Genomic DNA, 14,369 nt, shown 5'->3' with positions numbered 1-14,369 from the left:
CGATACTCACCTCCTGTAACATGGATGTAGAACTGGAGCCTCTGTCAACTACCTTGTTCAAACATCTAACTACCTGAGAAAAGAAAAAAAAGTGGTAAAGTATATGCTAGTAGCATTGTAAATAGGAATGTTCCCCTGGGTGGATAGGAGGGTGTGTGTGTGTCTGGGATTGCATACGTGGTACTTAGTGAGGAACAATGTGTAAGTGGGGTATATGTATACATGTGATTTGGTTGTGCATAGGAGGGGTGCATATGTTCTTTATGTGTGTGTACGTAAGTGCAGGTGATCAGGATGGTACATGTGTAGATCATGTAGTGTTATATTTGAATTGTTTGTGTCAAATAGTCTCTAGTTCCCCTTTCCCCAGTCTCTTCGTAACACCCATTAACCCCCTCTTGCCTTTTATTCACCCCTCGCCCCTGAACTCACTCCCCCAAGCCCCCTATAGTCATTCCACCTCCTTCTGCACCCTTTTCCCTTGCAGTCATTCTCATTCACTCCACAGTAAGTCTTCTTCCCAACTCCACCTACACTCTCCTCTTACCCCTTGCAATCATTCCCCATTCCCTTCCCCTTCACTGTGATTCCCTCTCCCTAGTGTAGTCACTCTCCCTTACATTTACTCCTCGATAACCCTCCTCTCACCTTGGATCCTTATGCACAGTACTAAAGTGCAAACTGACTTTGCAAAAGTGCACTTCAAGTGAAAAGCAGCTGGGAAACATGCAAAAAATGCCACAGTTCATCCGTTGTAGGTTATTTTTTTTGCATGAAATGCACTTTTGCAAAATCACTTTGCAAAAGCATATTCACAGTAGTACACTTTCATGTGAAGTTCCCTTCGCGTGAAAGTCTATGTAAATCTTGCATTAATGAACTGTTGCAAAGCAAAATCATGCAAAAGCAGCTCATCAATGCACAAAAATTCAAAAATTTGCAGTGAAAGCTCTCAAATGCCCATTTTCAAAGAAAAATTAACTACAACTTAAGAGATGTAGTTATTTTTCTAAGAGCTGTCTAAAATTTAGTTTCTTTTGTGTGATGATAACATAAAGTTAAAGGGCCCCCCGCTTTTGGCTCAGGCCTCCTCCACAACTGGAGTACCCTTTTACTGGCTGGCCGGAACTGCCCCAGTGCTCTCTGCAGGGAAGATCAGTGGCCTCCCTTCCTGCCGCCAACATTGGCACTCATTGCACACGCTCAGTTCGTGCATTAACTGAGCATACACAATGAGTGCTGATGTTGACGACAGGAAGGGAAGTCGCCGACTTCTTCTTTGCAGAGACAGCGCTGGGGCAGTTCCGGCCATGGATCTCATTAGCTGGCAGGGATTGGGCATCCCCACCTGCAAAGGTAAGAAATGCAGCAGTGGCTGTGGGTGGGGGAGAGGAAATGTTTTGCCCTCCCCCAATCCACCCCTGGCCTTGCCCCAGAAATCCAATGCTGGCTATGCACTTGCTCTCCCCAAGCACAGTATCGGGCTAAAATATTTTAACCCTCCTCGAAGTTCTGTCCCTTACCTAAATAAAACTGAGGGTCAACTGAGGGTCAACAGATTTTCTCCCCCTCCATGGCACCCCAAATCATTAAAAGGGTCCAGAAGCTCTGCCTCTCCCCCCATGACCCCACATAGCTGAGCCAGCAGAAGCCTTCTTCCACCTGAAGCATGGCAGTTGGTGGCGTTTTTCCTAGGCTGCCCCTTGCATGCTCGGTTTCAATGAAACTGAGCATACACAAGAGAGGCACACCCTCACTCATGCTAGGTTTTTGCACATGCGCAGGGAGTGGACCTACCTCACACATGCTCAGTTTCACAAAAACTAAGCATAAGTGGAGGGTGCAGCCAACTGCCAGGCATTGGGTGGAGAAGGGCTTCTGCTGGTTGGCTTGGGGATCCCCTCCAAAGCAGCAGACAGCACAATTTTGGAGGGGGGGGGGGGAATGCGGGGGCAGATCCTGAGGCCATCCTGTGGCTATGCCACTGCTTTGGAAGTAATAAAAATATACTTGACAAAGATCTAGGCTTCCTAACACATTATGAAGCTCATTTTCAAAGCACATGCAACTTTGTAAGTCTATGTGCTTTGAAAATGAGCACCTTTATGTCATAAAATTTTACCGATTGTCACCTTCTGATCACTCATCAACCTCCACTTCCCATCCCACTTTCCCCTTCACAGCAGTATTGTCATCTTTTGTTCATTCTTTTCTGCTTTTATTTATTAATCTTTATTCAGTGTATTCAAGTAGAGTAACATGGCAACCACACTACTCTATTAAAGAATGTGAGGAGAGTCCATCATCGGACATCACCAAATTCAGAAATATTAGCCCATCTTTTTCTACTTTCTAGTTTTGACTATCTTCCCCTAGTATAGTTAACATCTACATGTCTGTTTATTCTGCACCTTCATTCCCCTCTCATCCCCTCCCCCCGCCCCAACACATGAGAATGCTGGTACTCACCTCCCTTAGTAGGGACTTTGTAGTAAAGTTGCATCCATCCACTATTTTTTCCATTGATCTAACTACCTGAGATGCAACAAGAAAAGAATGTTTATCTAGAAGAACTAAGTTCTATGCAAGGCTCCCCCTCCCCCAACCTTGTTTCCTGCAGCAGTTTTCTAACTTCAGTGGTGCCTCAACGTGTATGTACATATAAGGTGAAATCTATTCATACCAGTGGCGTAGCCACAGGTGGGCCTGAGTGGGCAGGGGCCTACCCACTTAGGGCTCAGGCCCACCCAATAGTAGCAGACATTTAGCAGTAGCTGGTGGGGTTCCCAAGCTCTGCCAGCTGAAGACTTCCCCCTGATGGTTACAAAAACGTTATTCTCCACAATACTGGCACCTGTGCATGCTCAGTTTTCAGCGTATGCGTGCTGCAGACTGCCAAGGTGGAAAGAAGCGTTTTTCCACCAGCTGTTTTGGGGGGGGGGGGGGGGGAAACACTTGGTGCCCACCCAATTCTTGCCTAGGCCCACCCAAAATCTGTTGTCTGGCTACGCCTCTGATTCATACCTGTTAAATTTCCTTTCTCTGAGGACAAGCAGGCCATTATATTCTCACATGTGGGTGATGTCATTTGATGGAGCCTGGTGCAGACACTGACTAGCAAGTTCAAGAATTCTAGCAGTATCTCACCACTCATGCGCTAGCGCCTTCTTGCCTGAAGCGCAAGCTCGGGTCCCTCAGTCTTAGTTTTTCTGTGAGCTGTGAGGACTTGTCACAGTGTTCTCCTCACAGCATATATTTTTTGTCCTTCACAGTGCCTTCCTGTGTGGCTCTTTTTGCCTTCCTCTAGTATTTTCTTAGTAATTTCTCTTTTCTTTAAATTTCCTTTTATTTTTAGTAGTTTTTTGGCACTTCACGTTTCCTTTTATTTTTGTAACCTGCTAGGCCCATTTTATACCGGAGCACTGAACTCAGTGTGGATACTGCCCCTTTCTCAGTTCAAAATTGAGGAGTTGAATATGGCTGTGATTCTTTTCTCAATGTCTCAGAAGACCCTCAGTGTCTTCAAAAGGTACGCCCCCAATGTAATTGGGTGATTTCTGTGATGGACCCATACTCTGGTTGAATCGGGTGCCTTGAGCCTAACCATGAGCTTGATTCTTGTTCTCTCTGTTTAAAAATACAGCCGAGGACACAGAGGGTGTGGCAGGATCAACAGGAGAAACTTCTTGGCTCCTCAAAGACCAGTGCATTGACATCATCACTGGAAGCATTGACCTTGATAGCTGCCAAGGCTTCAACATCTACTGGGAGTGCGCCAGCATCGAGAAGGTCTCCACCTCTCTCGACGTTGGGCGCTGAGAGGAGGCCCCAGGACCGGCCAGCATTGGACCCGACACCGAGGGTACATACGGGTTCAATGTTGTCTTCGTCAGTACCAAAGGACCACGATGCCGAGCACTGGGGGAAGCCCAAGAATCAGTCCTATTTGATGTACGGTGAGCATTGTGGCATTGGCATCACCAATACCCGAGAAGTGCCGGCACCGAGAAGAGTACTCCCCTCATTGGAAGAGGTGCTGGTGCCCGAGCCTCCGAGCAGCTATGTCCCCGCTACAGGTTCGACACCAATGCCTTCTAAGGTTGCCTATCTACCGGCTCCCCCGTCATTGTTGATGCCTACCTTTGATGAGCGGTTCCGAACTGCTCAGGGAGGAGCTTGGGCAGATGCTGCAGTAGCAGTCCACTCAGGCATTGAATGCACTTGCGTCAGTTGCGGATCAGCCCCAGCTTCTCCCTTAGGCTCTTTCTATGTCTGTGCAGACATGTTCGGTGCTGGTGCCTCGATGGGTGTTGAGGTAAACATCGATGCATATGGTGCTACTCTCAACGTTGGGAGAAGACGTTTCCTCAGAGTCGGAGGGTAGGGCTGTACCTCAGTGCTCTTCAGGGCATCAACATGGTTCCACTGAGCCGAGGCAGACACAGACTCTCTCAGCCCACTCTGAGTATGATGAAGAGTCTGACTGTTAGCGCTCATAGAGGAAGACCCACATTACTTCTCAGAGGAGGAGTCATAAGGCATTCCCTCTGATCCCTCCCTGCCTCAAAAGAGATGAAGATTCTCCACCTGAGGGTCTCTCTTTTACTGGTTTTTTGAGGGAGATGGCTTCTGCCATCTCATTTAAGTTAGAAATGGGGAAGATCCCAGGGCAGAAATGTTAACTGTGCTGGACTATGAGTCTCCCTAAGGAAGTGGTCATGGTATCATTGCACCCTATCCTTAAAGAGGCACTGATGAAGTACTGGGAACTTCCCCTCTCAGTGCAGGTGGCACCAAAGAAGATGGATACGCAGTATCAAATCCAAAAGGCTCTCAGATCAAGAAAGCTCAATTGCTATGCCATTCTTTGGTGGTCAAATCCACCCTCAAATGACCTAGGAGTTCCATGCCTCAGTGCTCCCAGGTAGGGAAGTTCAGACACTAGACTTGTTTGGGAAGATAACATTTCAGGCCTCAATGCTCACTGCCCGAATCCAGTTCTACCAACTCTACATGAGCCTGTACTTGCAGTACACTCAGTCTGGCAGAATCTTGTTCACAGGAGCAGGCTGCTGAGCTTTGCCAGTTGGTTAATAAGGAGCTGGAGTGTCAAAAATATCTGGCAAGAAGGGCTTATGACTGCTGATGTGGCATCCAGACTTTTTGTCATAGGTGTGGGCTTGCACAGACTCTCATGGCTGTGTGTTTCTGACCTGGAACTGGTAATTCAGGAGAGATTAGCTAATGTTCTGTGCCGAGGGGACAACTTGTTTGTAGATAAAGAGGGGCATAATCGAACAGGACACCCAACTTTTCCTGAGGGCGTCCTCGCGAAGGGGCGGGCAAACCCGTATTATCGAAACAAGATGAGCATCCATCTTTCGTTTCGATAATGCGGTCGGGGATGCCCAAATCTCAACATTTAGGTCGACCTTAGAGATGGTCGACATAAATGTTGAGATGGTCGTCCCCGGTTTTCGGCAATAATGGAAACCGAGGACGCCCATCTCAAAAACGACCAAAACCAACTCATTTGGTCGTGGGAGGAGCCAGCATTCGTAGTGCACTGGTCCCCCTGATATGCCAGGACACCAACCGGGCAACCTAGGGGGCACTGCAGTGGACTAACTGATGCACTACCTGAATGGAAAAAGCCCTTCCCTTACCGATCCCTTAGCGATTTGGAAAGGAACGGGCATGCATGAAACAAATTGCATGCAAATGAGCTGCTCGCTGTTAGCTCATTTGCACATGATTTCCTTCCTAAGGAGGGGAAGCCAGTGCAGAGCAGCTAAGAGTTATGCGTGGCTGCTCTGCGCCTGCCAAAGACGGCTTCATATATGCAGACCAAGCTGTGTGTATAATAGCCGCCTACAACCTTAAAAAAACACAAGTCCAGGTGAAAACATCCAAGTGCTCGGTCAGGGACGTCTTTTTTTTTTTTTTTTGAGTATGGGTGAAGGACATCCAAGTGTTAGGTGCCTGTGCTATGCCTCCGTCCCTGCAATGGGCAGTTGAGGACGTCCAAAATGTGGATGTTTCTGTGAGAAGGACGTCCATGCCTTTGCTAAGCCTCTGACACCCCCTTTATTTATTTATTTGGATCACAAGTAGCAGCAGTGGGATTTGAACTGGCCACCTCTGGATTGCAAGACCAGTGCTCTAACCACTAGGCCACTCCTCCACTCCACTCTCTTGAAATTTGGCCGTCCCTGTGTGGGGGGGGGGGGGGGCAGTTCAGGACGTCCAAAATGTTTGAAAGAAGGACGTCCACGCCTTCGCTATGCCTCCGCTGACACACACACACACCTCCTCCCCCAGGGACCTGCATACTGCTGTGATGGACCTGAGTATGATATTTGAGGCTGGCAAAAAAAGTTTTAAAAGTTTTTTTCAGGGTGGGAGGGGGGTTAGTCACCACTGGGGGAGTCAGGGGAGGTCATACCCGATTCCCTTCGGTGGTCATCTGGTCAGTTCGGGCACCTTTTTAAGGCTTGGTCGTAACAAAAAATGGACCAAGTAAAGTCAGCCAAGTGCTTGTCAGGGACGCCCTTCTTTTTTCCATTATCGCTCGAGGACGCCCATCTGTTAGGCACGCCCCAGTCCCGCCTTTGCTACGCCTCCAACACGCACCCAGAAACTTTGGTCATCCCTGCGATGGGAAGCAGTTGGGGACGCCCAAAATCGGCTTTCGATTATGCCGATTTGGGCGACCCTGAGAGAAGGACGCCAATCTCCCAATTTGTGTCAAAAGATGGGTGCCCTTCTCTTTTGAAAATAAGCCTGAATGTGGAAGAGGTTGCTGAACTCATAAAGAAACACACAGATACCATCCAAACTGTGTCTCTGTACCCTCCAGGTGCACTCTCCACCTCCTGGAGGTTTACCAGTGGGCGTAGGTTGCGATCCTAGAACTCTCAAAGGTGTAGGTTTCTGCTACTTTCCCGCTCTGCCCAGCAGTCCCAAGGCCAGCGTCCCCAGCCTTGCCAACCCCATACTCAGAAGTCCCAACCGGCACCGTAGTAAAAGCCAGGGGCGAGCTTTTCACTGGTTCCAGAGAACATAGCCACACTATAAGTAACCATCCTAGATGGCCTTCTGGTGGGGAGAGGCTGAACTGTTACCATCACAGGTGGCCCCATGTAACCTCCAACTTGTGGGTTCTTCAAATTGTTCATTTTGGTTACACTCTCCACTGATGGCACAAAACAGCAAATTGCCCAACGAGAGCATCATCACTTAGCTCTCAGCACAAGCAGGTACTTGTAGAGAAAATCACCACTCTTCTTCAGGCCAATGCGTTCGAGCCCATTCCACCAGAGGAAGAAGGAAAGGGATTTAACTCCAGGTACTTCCTTGTGCCCAAAAAACGGGGAGATTTCATCCCATCCTAGACCTAAGGGGCCTGAACAAACTCCTGGTCAAAGAAAAGTTCAGGATGATTTCCCTGGGCACTCTTCTCTGTATGATTCAGGCAAATGACTGGTTATGCTCTCTGGACCTAAAGGATGCCTACACACATATTTCGATACTTCCTAATCACAGGAAGTATCTCAGATTTTGCATAGGAAAATATCAGTACCACGTTCTGTTCTTTGGCCTTGTGTCAGTTCCTAAGGTATTCATCAAATGTCTAGCAGAAGTAGTGAAATTTCTGCACAGGCTGGAAGTCTATGTGTTTCCCTATCCTCACAATTAGCTAGGCAAGAGCACATTGTAGAAGGGGGCAACAGAGTCAATGCGCCTAACTATTCAGGTGGTGGAGTTACTAGGGTTCGTTATAACTACCCTAAATCCCACCTTCTCCCAGTATAGTGATTGGAGTACTTAGAAGCCCTGCTAGATACACTGCCCACTCAGTCGGACTTTTCTTCCAGAAGCCTGAGCAGAGACCTTATCAATGCTCGGCTCACACTTCTGAGCCAGCAAGCAAGTTACAGCTTGGCAAATGTTGAGATTGATGGGCCACATGGCCTCAACAGTGCATGCCATTCCCATGGCACGTCTCCACTTGCGAGCCCAGTGGACCCTAACTTCCCAGTGGTCTCAAGCGGCTGGAAACCTAGCAGATGTCATCCAGATCCCTCTAAGGTTGACTCATGCCTTTCTCTGGTGGACAAATTGGCCAAATTTGACTGTGGGACTACCATTCCAAATTCCATCTCCTCAGAAGGTGATAACAATGGATGCATCAAACCTGGGATGGGGAGATCATGTAGATGGGCTTCACATCCAAGGGACTTGATCTGCTCAGGAAACAGACCTTCATATCAATCTCCTTGAGCTGAGGGCCATTTGGAATGCTCTAAAGACTTTCAGAGATCAGCTGCAAAGCCAAATTCTTCTCGTCCAAATGGACAACCAGGTTGCAATGTTTTATGTAAACAAGCAGTACAGGATACTACCACTTGTGTCAGGAGGCAGTGGGGATGTGGCAGTGGGCCCTCCTTCATGGGATGGACCTCCGAGCCACATACTATCCAGGAAAAGACAACTGCCTGGCAGACAGACTGAGCAGGGTTTTGCAATCACAAGAGTGGTCTCTCAATATGAGCATAGCCCGCAAGATCTTCCAAGATGGGGCACCCTCTTGGTGAATCTTTTTGTCACTCATCTCAACAACAAAGTCCCCCAGTTCTGATCCAGGCTCAGATCACATAGCAGACTTCCACTGGATGCATTTCTCCAGTGTATCCGCCAATACCTCTTATGGAGAAGACTTTCAGAATCTTTATGCGTATCCTCCAATACCTGTTATGGAAAAGACTTTGAGAAACTCAAGCAGGACCGGGGAACTATGATTTCTATCGCATTCTACTGGCCGAGATAGATCTGGTTCCTTCTTCTTCTGGAGTTATCCTCCGAAGATCCAAGGAGATTGGGCAGTTTTATTTATTTATTTATTTGACAGATTTATATCCCGCTCCATCCACGGTTCTGGGCAGGTTACAGAGAACATACATAATTGATAAAATGACCATACAATTAACATTACAATTACACTAACAATAAAATTAAAAAATAACACAAAAAAACTAATCACCCTCCTCACGCAGAATGAGGGGTCTCTTCTGCATTCCAATCTCCAATCCCTGGCCCTCATGGCTTGGATGTTGAGAGCATAGAATTTGAAACCTTGGGCTTGCTGGAAGGTGTCCCTTGCATCTTGCTGGCTTCCAGAAAAAATTCCATTAGGAGATGTTACTCTTTTAAATGGAGGAGAGGTTTGTTGTCTGGTGTGAGGGCGAGGCCTTAGATCTCCTCATTTGTCCAACACAAAAACTGCTTAAATACAAAGTTGGTTTTCAAATGGTAAGGGTTCATCTCAGTACAATTACAGCTTATCATCACTGTGTGGGAGGTAATCCCATCTCTGTACAGCCTCGATTTTTCACTTCATGAGAGGTTTGCTATTGACATAGCCCCCAGCCAAACCTCCAACTATGTCATGGGATCTCAGCATTGTCCTCACCAAGCTGATGAAGAATCCTATTCCTGTCATCTGCAGAGTCTGACTTGGAAAGTTGTGGTGGTCACTTCAGCTCGCAATCAGTGAGCTTCAAACCATAGTAGCTGACCCACCTTACATTAAATTTCACCACAATAGAGTAGTTCTCCGCATGCACCCTAAGTTCCTTCCTAAGGTAGTGTTGGAGTCCTGTTTTAATCAGTCAATCATCTTGCCAACATTTTCCCCAAAACCACATGTCCATCCTGGCAAGAGTGTACTGCATATGTTAGACTGCAAGTGAGCCTTAACCTTCTATCTGGAGTGGATTAAAGCCTAGTCCACCCAGTTTTTTTTTTTTTAACCTAAACAGGATGGGGGTATCCACCGGCAAACACAATTTCATTTATACCTAGGCTGGGTTGACTCTGGAAGGTCATGTCAAGGCTCACAATGTCAGAGCCATGGCTGTGTTGGTAGCCCACTTGAGCTCAGCCTCCATAGAGAAGATTTGGTCAACTGCCCACACATTCACATCTCACTACTGCCTTGAGCACGATACCTGATGCGACAGCTGGTTCAGTAAGACATTCCTGCAGAATTTGTTCAGTGTCTAGAATCCAATTCCACCCCCCTAGGCCCAGTTTTGTTCTGTTTCAGGCTGTACTTCCACAACTAGCACACAAATTGTTTCAGGTAGATTGAGTATAGGCCTCAACATTTTGAGTCCTAGCATTTTGGTTTCGGTGAGCCTGGTAGCTAGGGATTTCCACATGTGAGAATACAATAGCCTATTTGTCCTTGGAGAAAGCAAAGTTATTCACCTGTAGCAGGTGTTCTCCAAGAACAGCAGGCCAAGTATTCTCACATACCCTTCCACCTCCCCTTGGAGTTGCATTCTTTAGCTTTTTAAAATGACTAAGGGACCCGAGCTTGTGCATCAGACAGGACGTAACCAGCGCATGCATGGTGCGACGCTGCTAGAAAATTCTTGAACTTGTTAGTCAGCATCCATACTGGGCTCCAATGCATGACGTCACCTATATGTGAGAATACTTGGCTTGCTTTCCTTAAGTCCTGCTAGACCAGTCTAGACAAACAGGTTATCACTCCTTCCCACTAGCAGATTGAGGCTGAGATGCTGAATTATTCAAATGCCATTACTAGAATAAGGTCTGGTGCAGCTTAGAATTCTCTAGTATGCCAATACCAAAGTAGAACCATTGCATCTTCTGACATAACATCAGATCTTAAATTAGCATAAACTATGTATACAAATAGGGAGGAAGCAGGCAAAGCACAAAAAAAAAATATCCTGTATGCTATAGTCTTCCAGGGTGGGTTCTGGACTGGTCTAGCAGGACTCAAAAAAGAGGAAATTAATAGGTATGAATAAATTTCACCTTCCTTGTCATCTCTGCTAGAACAGTCCAGACAAACGGGACATACAAAAGTAATACCTGGGAGAGAGAAGACAAGGCCCTCTGAACCTCTATTTTGCCAAAGGCTGCACTGCCTCTGCCCAGAATGTTGATATTATAATGTCTTACAAAAGAATGAAGTGACAACCACATCACTGCCTTACAGTTATCCTCCAGAGCGATTACTCCAGCCTCTGCACAAGAAGCTACCTGCATCTAAGTGGAATGAAACCTCAGGTTCTCCAGTTCCACCTTTCTGTGGATGATATAGGCCACCTTAATTCAGTGTGATATTGAGAACTTGAAGGTTGCATGCTCTTTGTCTTGTGCCTGAAAGAGAACAGCCTGTCAGAGAAGCGGAAGGAATTAGTTACCTCCAAATACTGGAGCAAGAGCAACTAGACATCCAGCTTATGAAGCTTCCTAGCTGAACCTGGCAGTCTGTAGTTTGGAAATGCCAGTAGGATAACTACCTGATTCATATGGAATGAAGAGATTACCTTGTGAAAGAATGATGGTACTGTTTGAGGCGAGACCACTTCATCTGAAAAGGATAAGGAAGAGTCCCTACAGGGCAAGGTCTGCAATTCAGTCATCCTCTTGGCTGAAGAAATAGCTACCAAAAACATGATTTTCAAGGTGTGATCCTTCAGTGATGTGGCACACAGCTGTTCAAATGGGGAACCTGCCAGGACTTTGAGGATCAAACTGAGTCCCCATTGCGGATGGGCAGGCTGCACAATGGTGTATATGTGTGACAATCTGTTTCACTTCTTGCAAGAACCACATGACATCAGGCTGTGAGGCCATGACCCCAGACTCCCTCCCCTAAAGGAGCCTGCCTTGAAAACATAGGCGTGCAGCTACTTTGACCTTGAGGGAGCTGAGAGCCAAACCCAATTCCACACCCTTCTGCAGAAAACCAACAATGTCAGAAATTTGCAATCTCCAGGGGCATAAGCCACTTTGCCTTCATCTGGGACCACTGCCCTTGTATAACCCTCCCTAGGCAGTGGGCTTCCCACCCTTGGAGACTCACACTGGTGGTCACTACTATCTATGTGTGTGGATCTAGTGGTACCCCCTTGAGAAGGTGATAAGGATTGTCCCACCAGGACAAGTTGCAGTGCAGGGTTCCCAAAAGAGGAAGCCATGTCTCAAAGTTCTGGGACCGAGGTGCCCAGCATAAGAGCAAGGCCCGTTGAAGAGTGTGCACACGTGTCCTCACCCAAGTTGCCTTCCAGGGTCACTGACATGGAACCAAAGAGCTGCAAATAATCCCAAGCTCAAGGAGTTCCCTGAGTACATATGGCCTGATTCTGGGGCTGCAGCTGGTGCATGTGTTCCTCCAGGAGAAATACCATTCCCAGAATGGTGTCAAAACACACACCGAGGTGCTCCAGTTCTTGGGTCAGCTGACTCTTGCAAATCACCTGCACCTCTGAGTCAGCCTGAATCAGCCAATCAACCAGGTATGAATGCATCCAGATTTCCCACTTGTGCAGGCGGGCTGCTACCACTACTATGGCCTTTGATAACGTCCATAGTGCTATTGCCAGACCAAAGGGCTTATACTGAAAGTGCTTGCCCAAAACACAGAAGCACAGATAATGCTTAAGGTGCTCCAGGAAGGTAATATGGAATAATCCTCTGCCAGATCCAGGGAGGCCAAGAACTCACCAGGTCTCACCAAAGCAATAACTAACTGCAATGTTCCCATTTGGAAATGCAGGACCATCAGGATGGATCTGAAGGAGCCCCCTTTCTTGGGCACCAGAAAATAGATGGAATAGTGTCCTTGGCCTTCTTCCTGCTGGAGAACTGGTTTTATTTATGCAAGTTTCGGTTCAAAGTGGCTTACAAATTACATTCTGGTTAACAGTTACAGTATTGGTTTACATTTTGGTTGAGAGTTGTAGAGGTGGTTTACCATTATGGTTTACATTTGTTTGGGTCTTATAGTCAATGGTTTATGATTAATAATCGGAGTGGACAGAGATAGTTAATTATTTGTTGTAGAATTTTTTAAAAGAGGTATGTTTTCAGTTCTTTTCTGAATTGAAGATAGTGATGCTTCTTGTGATCTTTGGTATTGAGTTCCACCATTTGGTGCCAAGGTAGTTAAATCCGGCCATGTAGGTGGATTTATAAGTTATGTTTCTGTAATTGGTTAGGTGTAGAAGTAGGTAGCTTCTGGTTTCCAGGCTTGCGTTTCTTGGGGATAGTTTTACCAAGTCTATCATATATTCTGGAGACATAGCAAATAGTATTTTGAATATGACGGTGCTCGCTATGAAGATCAGTCTTGCCTTAATTGGAAGCCAGTGTGGTGTTTCCAGTAGTGGGGTTGCTTTTTCATATTTCGACTTCTTGAAAATTAGCCTTGCTCCTGTGTTTTGGACAATTTGCAGCAATCCACTGTCTCCAGCTGCCAGAGCCTCTGGAAGGAGAGATGTACCACCTTTCATTTGGCCGTGGAGCAACAGAAGGATGCCATAAAGGCATCAGAAATGAATTCTGCGAATTCCACAGCATATCCCTGAATAACGGGTAAAAGTGAATCGATTTTTTTATTCTTTCAAAAAATACTAAGACTGGAGGACACTCAATGAAGTTACATGATAATACTTTAAAATGAATAGGAGGAAATATTTAAGCGCTAGAACTCATTGCCAGAGGATGTAGTTACAGAGGCGAGGACAATGTTCCTGGAGGAAACGTCCATAGACTATTACTGAGATAGGCATGGGGGAAGCCCTGGGATTGGTAGCATGGAATCTTGCTACTATTTGGGATTCTGCCAGGTACTTGTGACCTGGATTTGAAGCAGGATACTGGGCTAGATGGACCATCCATCTGACCAACTATGGCTATTCTTATGTTCACTATCTCCAAGACCCACTAGTCAGAGGTGTTGTGGACCCACTCATGGTGAAATAAGGATAGCCTGGTGCCCACCTGCACCAATGAAGGGCCAGCTGAATCTCACTGAGGGCCTTTACTGGGTATGAAGGCGGAAAAGGAGGAACCAGCATCCCTTGACGTCCTTGCATCATGAAAGGGCCCTTGCTTTCTGTACCTTGATCTCTGTAGGATCCCTCTGAAAAACACCTGCCAATGTGGAAGGGGCCGCCGTCCTTAGACCTATATCTGCCCCAGCAGGGGCATGACCATAGGGCAAGAATGGTTCTCTGTGAGGTGCTGTGGCCTTGCCTCCCCTGGATCCTTCACTAACTTCTCCAGGTCCTCTCCAAACAAAAAGTAGCTCCAGAAGGATAGTCTGCTCAATCATGATTTTGAGCTGGCATCAGCCTCCTTCACAGAAAAGTCAGTAGATGCCCGGAATGCCCTCACAGGGGAGATTATGAAGACAAAAACAGTGACAGAATTCATGGGATAAGACCTTGAAGGTTTTTTATTTTTAGATTAACTTTATTCCTCTGACAGAGGAATAAAGTGAAAGCTGATTAGAATTTATTTATTTATTCTTTATACTACAG

The 14,369-nt window shown here is 46.6% G+C and overlaps 1 protein-coding gene across 8 annotated transcripts in view; it reads right to left on the bottom strand.

Moving 5' to 3' along the window:
* The window catches only part of TEX55 (testis expressed 55), a 185,849-nt gene that overhangs the window by 68,578 nt on the left and 102,902 nt on the right, over positions 1 to 14,369 (bottom strand). For 7 of the 8 annotated variants that reach the window (XM_030205079.1, XM_030205085.1, XM_030205081.1 and 4 more), the window contains 2 exons: positions 2,470 to 2,535; positions 11 to 73 (listed from right to left, as the gene is read on the bottom strand). In XM_030205079.1, the coding sequence (XP_030060939.1) occupies positions 11 to 73; positions 2,470 to 2,535 (129 nt within the window). The remainder of the gene's footprint in view (positions 1 to 10; positions 74 to 2,469; positions 2,536 to 14,369) is intronic. The other variant, XM_030205083.1, reaches the window with a different exon arrangement.

This window comes from Microcaecilia unicolor, chromosome 5 (assembly GCF_901765095.1).
Source record: "Microcaecilia unicolor chromosome 5, aMicUni1.1, whole genome shotgun sequence".
Taxonomy (NCBI): domain Eukaryota; kingdom Metazoa; phylum Chordata; class Amphibia; order Gymnophiona; family Siphonopidae; genus Microcaecilia; species Microcaecilia unicolor.
Note: the sequence above shows the minus strand (reverse complement) of the source record. Positions and strands in the feature narration are given on the sequence as shown.